Source organism: Chiloscyllium plagiosum, unplaced genomic scaffold (genome assembly GCF_037043375.1).
Source record: "Chiloscyllium plagiosum isolate Xiang-an unplaced genomic scaffold, Cpla_swu_hap1 HiC_scaffold_1, whole genome shotgun sequence".
Taxonomy (NCBI): domain Eukaryota; kingdom Metazoa; phylum Chordata; class Chondrichthyes; order Orectolobiformes; family Hemiscylliidae; genus Chiloscyllium; species Chiloscyllium plagiosum.
In genome coordinates, this window is record NW_028270139.1 from 169,008,263 (window position 1) to 169,026,495 (window position 18,233).

An 18,233-nucleotide genomic window follows, 5' to 3' on the forward strand; every position below is an offset into this window, starting at 1 on the left:
GAGTCAGGAGGTGAGTTACTCACTGCAGGATTCCTGGCCTCTGACCATTTTTAAAAATTCATTCTCAGGATGTGTGCATCACTGGCCAGGTCAGCATTTTTTGTTCCTCCCTAATTGCCCCACAGGGCAGTTAAACGTCAATCACATTGCTGTGGGTCTGGATTCACATGTAGGTCAGACCACATAAGGATGGCAGTTTCTGTCTCTGAAGGACAGTAGTGAACCAGGCCGGTTTTTATGACAATTGCCAATGGATTCATGGTCATTATTAGTCTGTTAATTCCAGAGTTTTATTGAATTTATGGCAGGACTTGAACTGGGTCCCCAGAACATTACATGCATCTCTGGGTTAATAGTTCAGCGATAATAACACTAGGTCATTGTCTCACACGGCCTGCTCTTGCAGCCAGTGTATTTATATAGCAAGTCCAATTCAGTTTCTTGATGTTGATTTGGTGGAAACGGTAACACCACTGAAGGTCAAGGGATGATGGTTAAACTCTGTCTTGTTCAAAATGAAATTAAAATTCACACAACACCAGGTTATAGTCGAACAGGTTTGTTTGGAAGCACTAGCTTTCAGAGCGCTGCTCCTTCATCAGGTGATTGTGGAGTATACGATCAAAAGACACAAAATTTATAACAAAAGATTATAGTGTCAAAAGATTATAGAAGTCAAAATGATATATTGAACAAACCTGGATTGTTAAGTTTTCATCTTTGAGAATGTGTTGCAAGTTTCGGTTCATTAATATGTAAATCCCAGAACTTGCTTTAATTCACATTCTCAAGATAACTTAAGGTTTTATAAACTAAAAGGTAACTTCTCAGACAATGCATTAAAGGTGTGACGTGAGAGTTTGTCTGTTTCCCAATCTTGAGTCAGACTGGTTCTATTCCCAAAGTAGGAGTTTATAAAATGTTATATGGATTGACTGCCTGCAGGTTGTGTGCTTTTTGAGCAAAATGGAATGAAACTGCAAATATAATTCTGTAAATGCAAATTCATCCCATAGACTCATATGTGCATTTGTGTGTATGCGTGTGTGAGTCTGAGTGCATGTGAGAGAGTGTGTGTTTGTGTGTGTGCATGCTTGGTAGAGTGTGACGAAGTATAAGCCTGTGAGAGGGTGTGTGCATGGGTGTGAGTGTGAGGGTGTAGTGTGTGTGTCTGAGAGACAAAGAGCATCTATGGGGTGAAATTCCATTTGCAGAATATTTTGCTCAAAAAGCGCACAACCTGCAGGCAGTCAATCCATATAACATTTTATAAATTCCTACTTTGGGAATAGAACCAGTCTGACTCAAGATTGAGATACAGACAGACTCTAACCTCACACCTTTAATGCATTGTCTGACTGAGATGTGACCTTTTTTTATAAAACCATAAGTTATCTTGAGAAGGTGACTTAAAAGAAATTTTGAGATTTACATCTTAATGAACCAAAACCTGCAACCCATTATAAAAGATTGTTATGACACAGGGTAAACCCTTCTGTTAATTTAAACCAGACACAGAAAAGCTCACCTCGCTCATAATCTGTAAAACTGAGTGACAAAGAACTACCAAATCCCACTAGTTAAAAAAATTAACAATTTATTATTTAACTACAAGAAAAAGAAAACATTAAACAACAACTAACTTTATTGTAAACCTCCTTTGACTTAATGATTTATCTACCTCCCACTCTACAACAATATACTGATCCGATAAAACACCTGATTAAGATTTACAAAATATTCAAATTTCTAAACCAGTCAGCTGTGTCGATTCTCCTCTGAATGTTCCACTGCAGATTTTTCTCGGTCTTGGGTCTTCTGCTACACAGATTTCATATGAACAGGTACCTTTCAGAGAGCGATTCTGCAAGCCGACTGTGTTTGTGTGTGCTCTTTGCTGCTCTGGCTAACTGTTCAAAATGCCCGATTTTTATACCCCAAGACATTCGATCGTCTCATTGGTTTGATGTCATCAAAACAATAAAATTCAAATTTGTTTCGACTTCGGTATCTTTAGGCATAATTTAAACCGATTGGTCAAATTCGAATTTGTTGTGTAACAGAGTAACAGCTCAGCTATTTGTTTCACTGCCAAATGTTACATTTTTAATTTTTTTAGCACACTCTGTGCTTGTTAAGTCCTTGCCAGCTTTCACTCTCTCTTAAAGGTAGAGTACACCTACTACTTCATAACAAGATGAAAGACTTAACAGCAATCTAGGTTTGCTCAATATATTGTTTTAATTGCATGACACTGTGATCGTTTGCGATAAATTCTGTGCCTAATGATCCTGCCCCACTAGTTACCTGATGAAAACTAGTAATTCCAAATAAACCTGTTGGACTACAACCTGGTGTTGGGTGATTTTTAACTTTGTTAGGAATGGTCATTGTGTGGCACCTATGTGGCATGAATATTAATTGTCCATTTGTCAGCTCAAGGCTAGACAGTGCCCTGGTCTTGCTGCAAAGAGAAGGAATGGAGGGCAGGAGACAGGAGGATTTTGGGGAAATGGAGATTTCTGACAGTGGGGTTAATGCCTGAGGAGATACCTGGAGGAATCATTCATATTGCATTAACTTGACTCTTGTCATTTGCAAGGCCAATGAATGACTCACTGACTTCCCACAGCTTTTTAGCTAAAGCTTGGTCTTGTGCTGATGGACTGGGCAGAGTGAGGGAGCAGTCACTATCGATGTACTTTCCAGAGACACCATCCATTTCCTTTGATACAGCACAGTAGATGGGACTCACAGCTCCTTCCTCTGAAGACTGGAACAGAAGATCATTTCAGAATGGCAAGCAACAGAAGATCAACAAACCAAATTGCTCAAATATTGAATTCCAAACATCTTTGAGAATAGAAGTATGTATGAGAGAATGGAAAGCTATATAGAGCCAAAGATCATACAGCATGGAAACAGACCCTTTGGCCCAACCAGTCCATGCCGACTATGTTTCCCAAACTGAACTAGTCCCATTTGTCAGCATTTGGCTCATATTCCTCTAAGATTTTCCTATTCATTCCCCATCCAAATATATTTTAAATGTTGTAATTGTATTTCTCTCCACCACTTTCTGTTAGCTCATTCCATTTACACAGCACCACCCTCTGTGTGAAAAAGTTGTCCCTCAGGTCCCTTTTAAATCTTTCTCCTCTCAGCTTATCCCAGGGAAAAGACCTTGGCTATTCACCTTATCTATGGTGCTCATGATTTTATCAATCTCTGTAAGGTCACCCCTCAGCCTCCCATGCTCCAGAGGAAAAGGTCCCAGCCTATCCAGTCTCTCCTTATAACTCCAACTCTCCAGTTTCAGTAACATCCTTGTAAATCTTTTTAGCACCCTTTCCAGTTTAATATCTTTCCTATAGCAAGGCAACCACAACTGTACACAGGACTCTAAAATGTGGCCTGTCCAATGTTTTGTACAGCCGTAACATGACACCCCAACTCCTGTGCTCAGTGCTCTGACCAATGAAAGCAAGCATGCTAACAGCCTTCTTCATCACCTTGAAGAAAGTGAGGACTGCAGATGCTGGAGATCAGAACTGAAAATGTGGTGTTGGAAAAGCGCAGCAGGTCAGGCAGCATCCAAGGAGCAGGAAAATCGACGTTTCGGGCATGAGCCCTTCTTCAGGAATGAGGAAAGTGTGTCCAGCAGGCGAAGATAAAAGGTAGGGAGGAGGGACTTGGGGGAGGGGCGTTGGAAATGCGATAGGTGGAAGGAGGTTAAGGTGATGGTGATAGGGTGAGGGTGATAGGCCGGAGTGGGGGTGGGGGCGGAGAGGTCAGGAAGAAGATTGCAGGTTAGGAAGGTGGTGCTGAGTTCGAGGGTTGGGACTGAGACAAGGTGGGGGGAGGGGAAATGAGGAAACTGGAGAAATCTGAGTTCACCCCTTGTGGTTGGAGGGTTCCTAGGCGGAAGATGAGGCGCTCTTCCTCCAACCGTCGTGTTGCCATGGTCTGGCGATGGAGGAGTCCAAGGACCTGCATGTCCTTGGTGCAGTGGGAGGGGGAGTTGAAGTGTTGAGCCACGGGGTGGTTGGGTTGGTTGGTCCGGGTGTCCCAGAGGTGTTCTCTGAAACATTCCACCACCAGGGATATATTTCCCTCCCCTCTCCTATCAGCGTTCCGAAAAGACCACTCCCTCCATGATCCCTTGTCAGGTCCACACCCCCCACCAACCCAACCTCCACTCCCGGCACCTTCCCCTGCAACCGCAAGAAATGCAAAATTTGCGCCCACACCTCTCCCCTCACTTCCCTCCAAGGCCCCAAGGGATCCTTCCATATCCGCCACAAATTCACCTGCACCTCCACACACATCATCTATTGCATCCGCTGCACCCGATGTGGCCTCCTCTATATTGGGGAGACTGGCCGCCTACTTGCGGAACGTTTCAGAGAACACCTCTGGGACACCCGGACCAACCAACCCAACCATCCCGAGGCTCAACACTTCAACTCCCCCTTCCACTGCACCAAGGACATGCAGGTCCTTGGACTCCTCCATCGCCAGACCATAGCAACACGACGGTTGGAGGAAGAGCACCTCATCTTCTGCATAGGAACCCTCCAACCACAAGGGGTGAACTCAGATTTCTCCAGTTTCCTCATTTCCCCTCCCCCTACCTTGTCTCAGTCCCAACCCTCGAACTCAGCACCGCCTTCCTAACCTGCAATCTTCTTCCTGACCTCTCTGCCCCCACCCCCACTCCGGCCTATCACCCTCACCTTATCACCCTCACCTTAACCTCCTTCCACCTGTCACATTTCCAATGCCCCTCCCCCAAGTCCCTCCTCCCTACCTTTTATCTTCCTCATTCCTGAAGAAGGGCTCATGCCCGAAATGTTGATTCTCCTGCTCCTTTGATGCTGCCTCACCTGCTGCGCTTTTCCAGCAACACATTTTCAGCTTCTTCATCACCTTGTCTACTTGCGATGGCACTTTCAAGGAACTGTGTACCTGCACCCCTAGGTTTGAAAACACTCCCCAAGACTCTACCATTCAGTGTGTAACAAAAAGCAGAAGCTGCAGAAACATGCACATTCGTCAGAATTGGTAGGGCAAGGTTCGAACCCAAGCCTCATCAGAGTCTGGATAGACTGCCTTAAACTACCCGACCATGCTGCCCTGGAACGTGTGTCCACTACACTCGTGTGGAATGTGTGCAGGAGAACAGAAAGGTATATATAGTGCACAGAAACTCAGACTTGCAACTCACAGCTGATGAAGTGGATGAAAGTGGAGACAATGAATGATTTCAAAAGGAAATTGCTCGGGGGTCTAAAGAAAGAAACCTTCAGAGTTAGGGGCATGGAGGAACAGAAGAGAACTGGCATAAAGCCAATGGGCTAAATGACCTCCTTCTGTGTTATAGTGAGTTCAATACTATAACTGAAAGCATAAATTTATCTAAACACTTTGTGTTGAACTAATTTCATGAGGTTTTTTTTCTTTTTTAATTATTCTTTCATGGGATGTGTGGGCATTGCTTGCAAAACCAGTATTTTCTGTCCATCCTGTGTTTTCCAGAGTCAACCACATTGCTGTGGGACTGGAGTCACATGGAGGCCAGACCAGGTGAGGATGGCTGATTTCCCTAAAGGGCATTAAAGAACCAGATTACTTTTACAAGAACCAATTAGGGTATCATGGTCAATATAGCTAAAACCAAGCGACAGTTCATGGTTTATTCATTGAATTTATTCAGCTGTCATAATGGAATAGAATCAGCGTCCCGATGCCAGGGTGAGGTCCAAAACAAAATTGAGGTTTTAAGTACAGAAAAGCAGCAAAAAAACCTGATGAAGTTTTTTTTTAAGTTCATTCACAGGGTGAGGGCATCACTAGCTAGGTAGCATTTATTACTCATCAGACTGTTCAGAGTCAACCACATTGCTGTGGGTCTGGAGTCACCTATAGGCCAGACCAGGTAAGGATGGCAGTTTCCTTCCCTAAATGAATTAGATGGGATTTTCCTGACAATTGACAATGGATTCATGTTCACCATTAGACTTTTAATCCCAGATTTTTAATTGAATTCAAATTCCACCATCTGTTATGGTGGGATTTGAACTAAGGTCCCCAGGACTTCTGGATTAACAGTTTTGCGTTTGGACTTCTCGTCCATGGCCTCCCCTATACTAGCCTTAATATCAAAGGAATGGAATTGGATAAGAGGCAAGTGGGAGTCATACTTAACCCTCATTAGACCACATTTGGAGAAATGTGAGTTGTTCTGAATATCGGAAGATTGTATTGTTTCAGTGTGGGAGAGAGCACAGAGAAATGACACCTGGATGGTTGAGTTATGAGGAGAGATTGTACAAAGGAGAATTTTACAAGAGTAGTGAGGGGGTGGGAGGCAGGAAGGTTTTCATCAGAGTTATCAAAACATTAAGGGGAATTGACAGGATGAACAGAAAATACTTCTCCTGTTCCCACGGTCAGACATTTCGGGAGTGAATTCAGGAAAGCTTTCAGCCGACAGTGGACAGTAAAGGTTTGGAACTCTCCTATGTGAGTGACAATCGCTGCGAGCCCAACTGCTTGTATAAAATCTGAAAGCAATGGATTTGTCACAGAATCAGAGAGATTTACAACACCGAAACAGGCCCTTCGACCCCTCATATTCAAACCAGTCAGAAACAACCGCCGAATGATTCTAATCCCATTTCCTGGCCCTTGGTTCATGGCCTTGTTTATCACATGATATGGAGGAGCCGGTGTTGGAGCGGGGTGGACAAAGTTAAAAATAATCATACAACACCAAGTTATAGTCCAACAGGTTTATTTGGAAGCACTAGCTTTATGAGCACATGCTCCTGTTGGACTATAACCTGGTGTTGCGTGATTTTTAACTTTGTTTATCGCAAGTGCACATCTCACTCCTTCTTCAATGTGATGAGGGTTTCTGTCTCTCCCACCCTCACAGGCAGTGAGTTCCAGATTCTCACCACCCTCTGGATGAGAAAGGTTTTCCTCACATCCCAGCTACACCTTTAATTACCACTCCCTGAATTGATCCCTCCATCAAGGGGAAAGGTTCTTCCTGTCTATCCCATGTCCCTCATAATTTTATACATCTCAAACACATCCCCTCTCGATCTCCTCTGCTCCAGTCTATCCAATCTCTCTTTCTACTACCTTTATTTAAATGGACAGGAGCCAAAGTCAAGTGACTGGGTTGACATCACAGATTGACCGTGTTCCCATGAGGTGGTGAAACAGTTCAAATGGCCCCTTCCTGTTTGTAGCTTTCGGCATGTTATGAGGATGTAAATGGTGGCACAGACATATAAGACTTCTCTTTCTGAGTTACCAACACACCGACAATGACCAGGAACTGAGTACTGCCTCTGGCCACTGCACCAGCAGCTTTCTATGAGCTCTGACCTTGAAGAAGAAGATTCCAATCAGGTTGAAGATAATCTTCAGGACTATATTGTAGTTCCGCAGAATTTCCGACATCACCACTCCTGGGTGGACAGCATTCACTGTCACTCCTGGAGGAAATCAGAGGGGGGAGCGTCAGACACAATCCCAACACAAAGCCCATTGACAAACCCAAATATCCAACATCCCCCCACCCTCCACCCCCATGGCCCCCACCAAGTCGCTGTGATTCCTACTCAACCATTCGGCTTCAGGTTACACAGACAGGCCACTCAGCCCATCATATTGATCCTAACTCACTCAAAGAAGAAAGCAAAATTATCCCCACTGCCCAACTCTCTCCATAGGGAGGGGTTAATGGTTCATGGAGGGGCTCAGTGATTCAGGGGGAGGGATTAACGGTTCATGGGATGACTGCTTTGGGAAGTTAATGCTCGGGGGGGGAGGAATATTTTTATGGGGTTAACACTTCAGGGTAGTTGGAGTTTATGCTGAAAGACAATTTTCCCTGGTGGTTGGGTTTCGAGTGAGAGAATTTAGTCTCAGTTTAGGAGCGTGGAACCCACCCACGTGGGACTAAGATGAGGCAAAACAGTCTGCATTGGGGAAGCAGCTTTGGATCATTCGGGAGGCAGAGGGGATTATTGAGAAGAGTTATGAAGGTAGTTACTCCACAGCCATGTGAAGAAGATAGATGGGTTACCGTCAGGCGTAGGAAAGAGAACCAGCAGGCAGTGTGGTGGTTCCCCTCAGCAACAAGTATATCATTTTGGATACGGTTTTGGGGGGGATGACTTACTAGGGGTAAGCAGTGGGGCACAGGTCTCTGGCGCAGAGTCTGTCCCTGTGGCGCAGAGTCTGTCCCTGTTGCTCACAGGGGCAGGGGGAAGAGGAGCAGTGCATTAGTTATTGGGAGCTCCATAGTTAGGGGGACAGATAGGAGGTTTTCCGAGAACAAGAGTTTTCTACAGGCCTCTGAATTGTTCCAGGGATGTAGAGGATAGGATAGCAAAGATGATTCTCGATAGGAGTGAGGGTATCAGGCTCGTTGTTATGGGGGACTTTAACTTCCCCAATGTTGACTGGGAATACTATCGTGCAAGTAGTTTAGACAGGTCAGTTTTTGTTCGGTGTGTGCAGGAGGGTGCCCTGACACAGTATGTAGACAGGCCAACAAGGGAAGATGCCACATTGGATTTGGTACTGGGGAATGCACCCAGCCAGGTGTTAGATTTGGAGGTAGTTGAGCACATTGGTGATAGTGACCGCAATTCGGTTATGTTTACAATAGCAATGGGCAGGGATAGGTATATACAGCAGGGAAAGAGGTATAACTAGGGGAAAGGTAAATATGATACGATTAGGCAAGATTGAGGATGCATAGGATGGGGGAAGGAAACAGCAGGGGATAGACACACTTGAAATGTGGAGCTCATTCAAGGAACAGCTACTGCGGGTCCTTGACAAGTATATACCTATCAGGCAGGGAGGTAGTTGTCGAGAGAGGGAGCCGTGATTTACTGAAGAAGTTGAAGCTCTTGTCAAGAGAAAAAAGAAGGCTTATGTCAGAATGAGGCGTGAAGGCTCAGTCAGGGGGCTTGAGAGTTATAAGTTAGCCAGAAAAGATCTAAAGAGAGAGCCAAGAAGAGTTAGGAGGGGACATGAGAAGTTGTTGGTGGATAGGATCAAGGAAAACCCTAAAGCCTTCTATAGCTATATCAGGAATAAAAGAATGACTAAAGTAAGATTAGGGCCAAACAAAGATAGTAGTGGGAAGTTCTGTGCGGAATCTGAGGACATAGGGAAAGCGCTTAATTAATACTTTCGTCAGTATTCACATTGGAAAAGGGCAATGTTAGTGAGAATACGGAGATACGGGCTATTAGATTAGATGGGATTGCAGTTGACAAAGAGGAGGTTGTAGCAATTTTAGAAGATCTGAAAATAGATAAGACCCCTGGGCCAGATGGGATTAATCCTCGAATTCTCTGGAAAGCCAGGGAGGAGATTGCAAAGCCTTTGGCTTTGATCTTTATATCGTCATTGTCGACAGGAGTAGTGCCTGAAGACTGGAGGATAGCAAATGCTGTTCTGTTGTTTAAGAAGGGGGGTCGGGACAACCCTGTTAATTATGGGGTTGTGGGTAAGGTGTTGGAAAAGGTTAGAAGAGATAGGATTTATAATCATCTGGAAAGGAATAATTTGATTAGGGATAGTCAACATGGTTTTGTGAAGGGTAGGTCGTGCCTCACTAACCTTATTGAGTTCTTCGAGAAGGTGACAAAACAGGTGGATGAAGGTAACTGCCCTCTCATCATAACCCTTATTTCCTTCACTGTTCAAAAATCTATCTACCTTTTCCTTAAAAACATTCAACAAGGTAGCCTCAGCTGCTTCACTGGGCAGGGAATTCCACAGATTCACAACCTTTTGTGATAAGAGATTCCTCCTCAGCTCCATCCTAAATCTGCTCCCCCTTATTTTGAGGCGATACCCCCTAGTTCTAGTTTCACCCCCACCCCAGTAGAAACAACCTCCCTGCTTCTATCTTATCTATTCCCTTCATAAGTTTATTTGTTTCCATAAGATTCCCCCTCATTCTTCAAAATTCCAGTGAATGTAATCCCAGTCTACTCAGTATCTCCTCATAAGCCAACCCTCTCAACTCTGGAATCAATCTAGTGAATCTCCTCTGCACCCCCTCCAGTGCCAAAAACTTCTTGCTCAAGTAAGGAGACCAAAACTGCATGCAGTACTCCAGGTGTGGCCTCACCAATACCCTGCACATGCTGCAACATAATCTCCCTGCTTTTAAACTTAATCCCTTTAGCAATGAAGGACAAAATTCCATTTGCCTTCCTAATTATCTGCTGCACTTACAGACCAACCTTCTGTGATTCATGCACCAAGGACACCCAGCTCCCACTGCACAGCAGCATGCTGCAATTTTTCACCGTTTCAATAGTAGTCCATTTTGCTGTTATTCCTATCGAAATGGATAACTTCACATTTACCAACATTGTACTCCATCCGCTGGTCCTTTGTCCACTCAGAGAGTCGTAGAGATGTACAGCACAGAAACAGACCCTTCAGTCCAAATCATCTATGCCTAACAGATATCCTAAATTAATCTAGTCCCATTTGCTAGCACTTGGCCCATATCCCTCTAAACCCTTCCTATTCATATATCCATCCAGATGCCTTTTAAGTGCTGTATTTGTACCAGCCTACACCACTTCCTCTGGCATCTCATTCCATACGCGCACCACCTTCTGCATGAAAAAGTTGTCCCTTAGGTTCCTTTCAATCTTTCCCCTCTCACCTTAAACCTATGCCCTCTAGTTTTCCCCACCCCAGAAAAAGACATAGAACATAGAACATAGAAGAATACAGCGCAGTACAGGCCCTTTGGCCCTCGATGTTGCGCCGATCCAAGCCCACCTAACCTACACTAGCCCACTATCCTCCATATGCCTATCCAATGCCCGTTTAAATGCCCATAAAGAGGGAGAGTCCACCACTGCTACTGGCAGGGCATTCCATGAGCTCACGACTCGCTGAGTAAAGAACCTACCCCTAACATCTGTCCTATACCTACCACCCCTTAATTTAAAGCTATGCCTCCTCGTAATAGCAGCTCATCCTGCTCCTCGGCTGCTGCCTGACCAGCTTTGCTTTTCCAGCACCACACTCTCAACTCTGATCTCCAGCATCTGCAGTCCTCACTTTCTCTCTGGATTAACAGCCCAGCAATAATACCACTTGGCCTTCACCTCCCCCAAGTGAATTTGTATTGAATGAATCAATCTGAATGCCATCCCTCAGGCAATCAGAAACATCAAATTGTTTACCACACTCAGGGGCACCTCACATCCTTATTTGGAGAGGGCTACTGACCAATGTGCACCAAACTTCTCTGCGAATGGATATCCAAGGACCACCCTGTCATCAACATGTCAACGCCTGGTTGGGTCCAACCGATCAGGGCGATCCAGCCCTGATCAATCTATTGGAGGACACTAAAGATCCTTCCAAAAGGCCGCAAACAACTACTGAGTATAAGAATCGCTCTGGATCAGTAGCTCAAGACCAACCACCATGAAGACAAGCAACCCCTGGGGCCAACCGGGAGAGGACAACCAGACAATTATCGCCACATGGATCAAGGTCAAGATCTGGTGTGGTGAGATATGATCGTCCAGCGTTAAGGTAAAGTTCAAGATCGTTGATTTGATTTATAGTGCAAATTGTTACTTTATAGTGTATTTTGTTGTTCTAGTATTAATTGTGACAAATAAATGAATATTATTGTTTATTATAACGAAGAGTTGACTTGTAGTTCTTTTGCTGGATATGTGTTAAAACACACCATGTAGCAGGCGCAACATCTGTCATACAAACACTTTTCAAGATGTTGCTAAGAGATTTGATCAATGCAACTATGACTGATAACTTTGTTATGCAACCATGGCCCGAGTTTAAATAGAACACAGTCCATTCTTTGATCCAGGCCATTGTGATGCAGATGAGAGGTCTGCATCAGAATGGTAAATGTACGATCAAGTGAGGGAGTATACCGCATAATTGGCGGACAGTGAGAGCCTTTTTCCGAGGATGGTGAAAATAGCACGAGGGGCATAGCTTCAAATTGAGGGGCAATAGATGTACGACAGATGTCAGAGTTAGCGTCTTTACTCAGAGAGTAGTAGGGGCATGGAACGCACTGCCTGCGACAGTTGTAGACTACCAACATTACAGGCATCTAAATGGTCATTGGATAAACATATAGATAAGAATGCAATTGTGTAGATTAATGGGCTTCAGATTGGTTTCACAGGGCGGCGCAACATCGAGGGCCAAAGGGCCTGTACTGCGCTGTAATGTTCTTTGTTCTATGTTCTCTAGCTTCCACATCCTTCTCCACAGTAAACACTGATGCAAAATACTCATACGTTAGTATCTCCCCCAACGCCTGCGGTTTCCCACGTAGGCTGCCTTGCTGATCTTTAAGGGGCCCTATTCTCTCCCTAGTTACTCTTTTGTCGTAATGTATTTGTAGAATCCCTTTAAATTTTTCTTAACACTACTTTGCCAAAGCTATCTCATGTACCCTTTTTACCCTCCTGATTTCCCTCTTGAGTATACTCCTACTGCCTTTATACTCTTACAGAGTTTCACTCGATCTATCCTGTCTACACCTCACATATGCTTCCTTCTTTTTCTTAACCAAACCCTCAATTTCTTTATTCATCCAGCATTCCATATAGCTGCCAGCCTCGCCCTTTACCCTGACAGGAATATACTATCTCTGGACTCTTGTTATCTCATTTCTGAAGGCTTCCCATTTTCCAGCCGTCCCTTTACCTGCAAACATCTGCCCCCAATCAGCTTCTGAAAGTTCTTGGATTAGTGGTGCTGGAAGAGCACAGCAGTTCCAGGTAGCAGCTGTGCTCTTCCAGCACCACTAATCCAAAATCTGGTTTCCAGTATCTGCAGTCATTGTTTTTACCTTTTCGAACGTTCTTGCCTGATACCGTCAAAATTAGCCTTCCTCCAATTTAGAACTTTAACTTTTCAATCAAGTCTATGCTTTTCCATCACTATTTTAAAACTAATAGAACTATGGTCGCTGGCCCCAAAGGGCTTCCCCAGTGACACTTCAGTCCCTTGCCCTGTCTTATTTAAAGATAATCCCTTTTCCAACAGTCCTTCCTTTTCACTGGGATATATTTTTGCTGAGTGCTGTGACAAATCACTTTGAAAGTCCTCCACTGTTCCTCAACTGTCCCACCATATAGTTAGTCTTTGTTCCCAGTCTATCTTAGCCAACTCCTTCTTCATCCCATTGCAGTCTTCTTTGTTTAAGGACAGGACCCTGGTATTGGATTTTACTATCTCACCCTCCATCTGTATTTTAAATTCAACCCCATGATGTTATTATTGGGTGGCCTATAGGCTATGCCTATCAGTGAACTTTCCTATTTCTAATTTCCACCCACATTGATTTTTCTCCAATAAACCTATAACATCGCTCACAAAACTATACAACTGCACCAATAGTTTGTGCAGTCTCCTACTACATTATTCAATATGTGGCCCTTTTTGATGGGCAGTGTTGGATGTGTCAGTATATAAAAGGCCCACACCCACATCAGTCCCAGCCTTCAGAGTGCTGTTCATACCTGTGTGCTGGAGTTGCTGAGACAGTTCCATGGTAAATAATACATTCATCAGTTTGGTGTTGTTGTACATCCCATCCCTTCGGGATGTCTGCACATTCTCCCCTTTAAAATGCCTAAAGTCGACCTTCCCAGAACTGTGATTCATCGAAGAGACATTCACAATCCGGGCATTTGCAGAACGTTTCAGCAAATCTGGTGATGAATAATGATAGAGTGAAAATGATGAGTGATTGGGTGAAAATGGTCATTAAGTGAAGACGAATGATGATAAGGGAGTGAAGATGAATGACGAACGATGAATGATGTGAAGATAATGATGGATCGGAGATGATGATGATAGTCGGACGACGATGATGAGTGAGTGAAGATGAATAACGGCAGAGTGAAGATGATGATAAGCAAATATGTTGTTTGAGTGATGATTGTGATTGAGTGACAGTGATGATTGAGTTAAGATGGTGATTAAGTGATGATGATGATTGAGTGAAGATGATGATTGAGTGAAGATAGTGATTGAGTGATGATGATTGAATAGATGATTGAGTGATGATGGTGATTGAGTGACGATGGTGATTGAGTGATGATGGTGATTGAGTGATGATGGTGATTGAGTGATGATGATGGAGATGATTGAGTGATGATGGTGATTGAGTGATGATGATGATTGAATAGATGATTGAGTGAGGATGGTGATTGAGTAGATGATTGAGTGAAGATGATGATTGAGTGAAGATAGTGATTGAGTGATGATGATTGAATAGATGATTGAGTGAAGATGGTGACTGAGTGAAGATGGTGACTGAGTGAAGATGGTGACTGAGTGAAGATGGTGACTGAGTGAAGATGGTGACTGAGTGAGGATGGTGACTGAGTGAGGATGGTGACTGAGTGAGGATGGTGACTGAGTGAGGATGGTGACTGAGTGAGGATGGTGACTGAGTGAGGATGGTGACAGAGTGAGGATGGTGACAGAGTGAGGATGGTGACAGAGTGAGGATGGTGATAGAGTGAGGATGGTGATAGAGTGAGGATGGTGATAGAGTGAGGATGGTGATAGAGTGAGGATGGTGATAGAGTGAGGATGGTGATAGAGTGACAATGATGACTGAGTGAAGATAGTAATTGAGTGAAGACGAATCATGATATTCTGAAGATGAATGATGATTCAGTGAAGCACTCACCCAGTAGTAGGTTGGTCAGGAGGAATGGGCCGAGATAGTTCGTAGCAATAGTCAGTTCAAAACCCTCAGAAGTGATTGCTGGGTCCAAACCTGAGGGGGAACATTTTGCAGCAATTAATCCCAATGTAGAGTTTTGACCCATGATACAGTGCCTCCAGTTCCATTCTGCTGTAAAAACACTGCAGGTTACTTTCACTGATGTTTCCAAACTCGGATCAGATTGAGACTGGGGTGGGAGTGTGACCAAGAGTCTGGGTTCGGAATGGGAACAGGCTGGGAGTGAGTAAGTGAGAATCCAGGTTCAGCCCAGGAAGTGAGGGTCACCGATGGCTCAGGCAGCAAACCCACGGTGCTGTATGTTATAAAAGGGAGTATTACTAAGCTGAAACAGTTTTAAAGTGTCTGGTAAATATTGTGAGATGTGCCAGCATTGTTTGAAAGCTGATCACACAGCTAAATGTTGCCTCATTATTAACTTGATTGGACATGTTTGTAATCTATTCATATCGTGATTGATTTGCTATAATAGGAACATAAGATAGATTAGGCCATTTGACTCACTGTGTCTGCACATGTTTCTCATCCCCATCCTCTCTGAAGTCCTTGATCCCCTTACTAGTCAAGAACCTGTCTTTCTCTCTGTCTTCAATGACATGACTCAACCAGCCAGGATGAACTGAGGTACTATTTCCTCTGTTCAATGGAGAAGGAGCTGGCAGTCCCAGTGACTTGCTCCACACCACGCCCCGCAATATAAAATAAACCATTTGATGATTAGAACAGACTTGGGTATTGAGTGATTCATCTAGAGCGAACGAGTGCAAAAGATAAGGCTGAAGCAATCGCAGCCAGAAGTGCCGAGTGGATGATCCACCTCAGCCTCCTCCAGTGGTCCCCAGCGTCACAGATACCAGTCTTCAGCCGGTGTGATTCACCCCACGTCATATCAAGAAATGGATGGAAGCGCTGAGTGCTGCAAAGGCTGAAGGGAGGTGTTGTGTTGCCATAGTCTTACCAGACCATAGGCCTGCTCTCTCACTAGAGAGAGAAAGAGAGCACTGGTGGGAGAGGTTGAGAAGCTTCATGGAAACCTCAACTGGTGATGGGAACACACTGCTTTACAATCCAATCATCCAGCAAACTGAGCTAATTCTCGAGGATTTAGAAAGTTAAGGGGTGATCTAATCAAGGTCTTCAGGATATTAACAGGGAAAGACAGAGTAGATAAAGGTTAACAATTTCCACTGATTGAAAATTCTAGACCCAGGGGAACAGTTTAAGAAGTAGGGCCAGGCCATTCGGGAGAGATGTTAGAAAGCACTTCTACACAAAAACAGTAGTGGAGGTTTGGAACCCTCTTCCACAAACAGCGGTCAATGCGAATTCAATTGTTAAAGTTAAATCTGAGATCAAAATATTTTTATTAAGCAAGCCTTGGACCCAAGGCAGGAATACAGAGTTAGGCAGCAGATCAGCCATGATCTCATTGAATGGGGGAACAGGCTCGAGGAACATAGGCCTGTTCCTATGTCGTGAGGTCAGGAGCTGAGTGGCCCTGGCGGAACCTGGCGGAACCCAAACTGGGCGTCACTGAGCAGGTGCTGCTTGTTGATGACACCTTCAACCACTTAATAGGAGCCCACAGTGTTGGAAGTAGCACATTAGCATGGATACAGGATTAGCTAACAAACAGAAGACACAGAGTTGGGATAAAAGGATCATATTCATGATGGCAGCTTATAACTAGTGGAATGCCACAGGGATCAGTGCTGAGGCCACAACTATTTACAATATGTATAGGTGACTTGCATGAGGGATCTAACATTGACAAGTTTGGAGATGACCAAAATTATTGTTTTATAATAAATCAATAATTTTGTGTTTATGAAAGAATGCTAATTGATGAATTTTTAATTCTAAGTCTAATGTACAGAAAGCACACAACTGTGTACATCAGTGCCAAGGTAAAGCAGTTACATTGATACTGGCACGTAGAGTCATTGGACATGAAAAAGGCTCTTGCTAGCTCAGCTAAAACAACAATGTTGTGGATCTGTTCACCGAGCTTGAAATTTGTGTTGCAGACGTTTCGTCCCCTGTCTAGGTGACATCCTCAGTGCTTGGGAGCCTCCTGTGAAGCGCTTTTGTGATGTTTCCTCTGGCATTTATAGTGGTTTGTCTCTGCCGCGTCCAGTTGTCAGTTTCAGCTGTCTGCTGTAGTGTCTGGTATATTGGGTCCAGGTCGATGTGCTTGTTGATTGAATCTGTGGATGAGTGCCATGCCTCTAGGAATTCCTTGGCTGTTCTCTGTTTGGCTTGTCCTATAATAGTAGTGTTGTCCCAGTCGAACTCATGTTGCTTGTCATCCGAGTGTGTGGCTACTAAGGATAGCTGGACATGTCGTTTCGTGGCTAGTTGGTGTTCATGGACGCGGATCGTTAGCTGTCTTCCTGTTTGTCACCATCACACAAACTGGCTAAAGAACTACAACAGAAACTGAAATACCTGATCAGCGGATCCAGACACTCTATACAGTCAACACAGGAATTCTTGGACATCATCAGAAATATACATATAGACAAGGAAGAAACTATGGTCTCATTCGACGTAACGGCCCTGTTCACCTCTATCGACAAAACCCTAGCCAGAGAAACAATAGCCAAACTGCTGGACGTACAGAACAGACAACAGGACGTTGAACCTATCAACAAAGACGGCATACTCAAACTACTGGACCTGTGCCTTACAACACACCTCACATTCAATAACCAAATATATGGAAAAATCAACGGCACACCCATGGGCTCACCCATCTCTGGACTCATAGCAGAAGCGGTAATGCAAAGGTTAGAACAAACATTCTTCCGCAAATTCAACCCAAACTCTGGGTCAGATACGTTGATGACACCTTTGTAATCATTAAAAACATGGAAATAGAGAACACACACCGGATCATCAACGCCACACTCACAGGAATCCGATTCACGAGAGAGGAAGAAAAGGACAACCAACTCCCATTCCTAGACGTGAGGGTACAGAGAACACCGAATGGAGAATTCACCACAAGGGTACACAGGAAAGCCACACACACAGACCAAGTCCTGAACTACAAAAGCAACCACCCCAACACACACAAAAGAAGTTGCATCAAGACACTATTCAAAAGGGCCACAACACACTGCAGTACACCAGAACTGCAAAAAGAGGAAGAAGAACACCTATACAATGTATTCGCCAAAAACAGATACCACCGCAATTTCATCAACAGATGCCTAAGGGAAAGACAACAGAACGAGGACATGCCACAACCCAAAGGACTAGCCACACTACCATACATCAAAAACATTTCTGAACTGACAGCCAGACTACTGCGACCACTAGGACTCATAACAGCACTCAAACCAACAGCCACTCTCAGACAACAACTCACCAGAACAAAGGACCCGATACCCAGCATGAGCAAAAATCA

At 44.2% G+C, this 18,233-nt stretch overlaps 1 protein-coding gene across 1 annotated transcript in view; it reads right to left on the bottom strand.

Annotated features, from left to right (window-relative positions):
* Positions 1-2,065: 2,065 nt before the first annotated feature.
* The window catches only part of LOC148152291 (retinol dehydrogenase 11-like), a 44,081-nt gene continuing 27,913 nt past the window's right edge, over positions 2,066-18,233 (bottom strand). Inside the window, exons 3-6 of the mRNA XM_087992239.1 lie at positions 14,765-14,854; positions 13,584-13,775; positions 7,402-7,511; positions 2,066-2,773 (exon numbers count right to left, since the gene is read on the bottom strand). Coding sequence (XP_087848365.1) covers positions 2,567-2,773; positions 7,402-7,511; positions 13,584-13,775; positions 14,765-14,854 — 599 coding nt within the window. The 3' untranslated portion in view covers positions 2,066-2,566. The remainder of the gene's footprint in view (positions 2,774-7,401; positions 7,512-13,583; positions 13,776-14,764; positions 14,855-18,233) is intronic.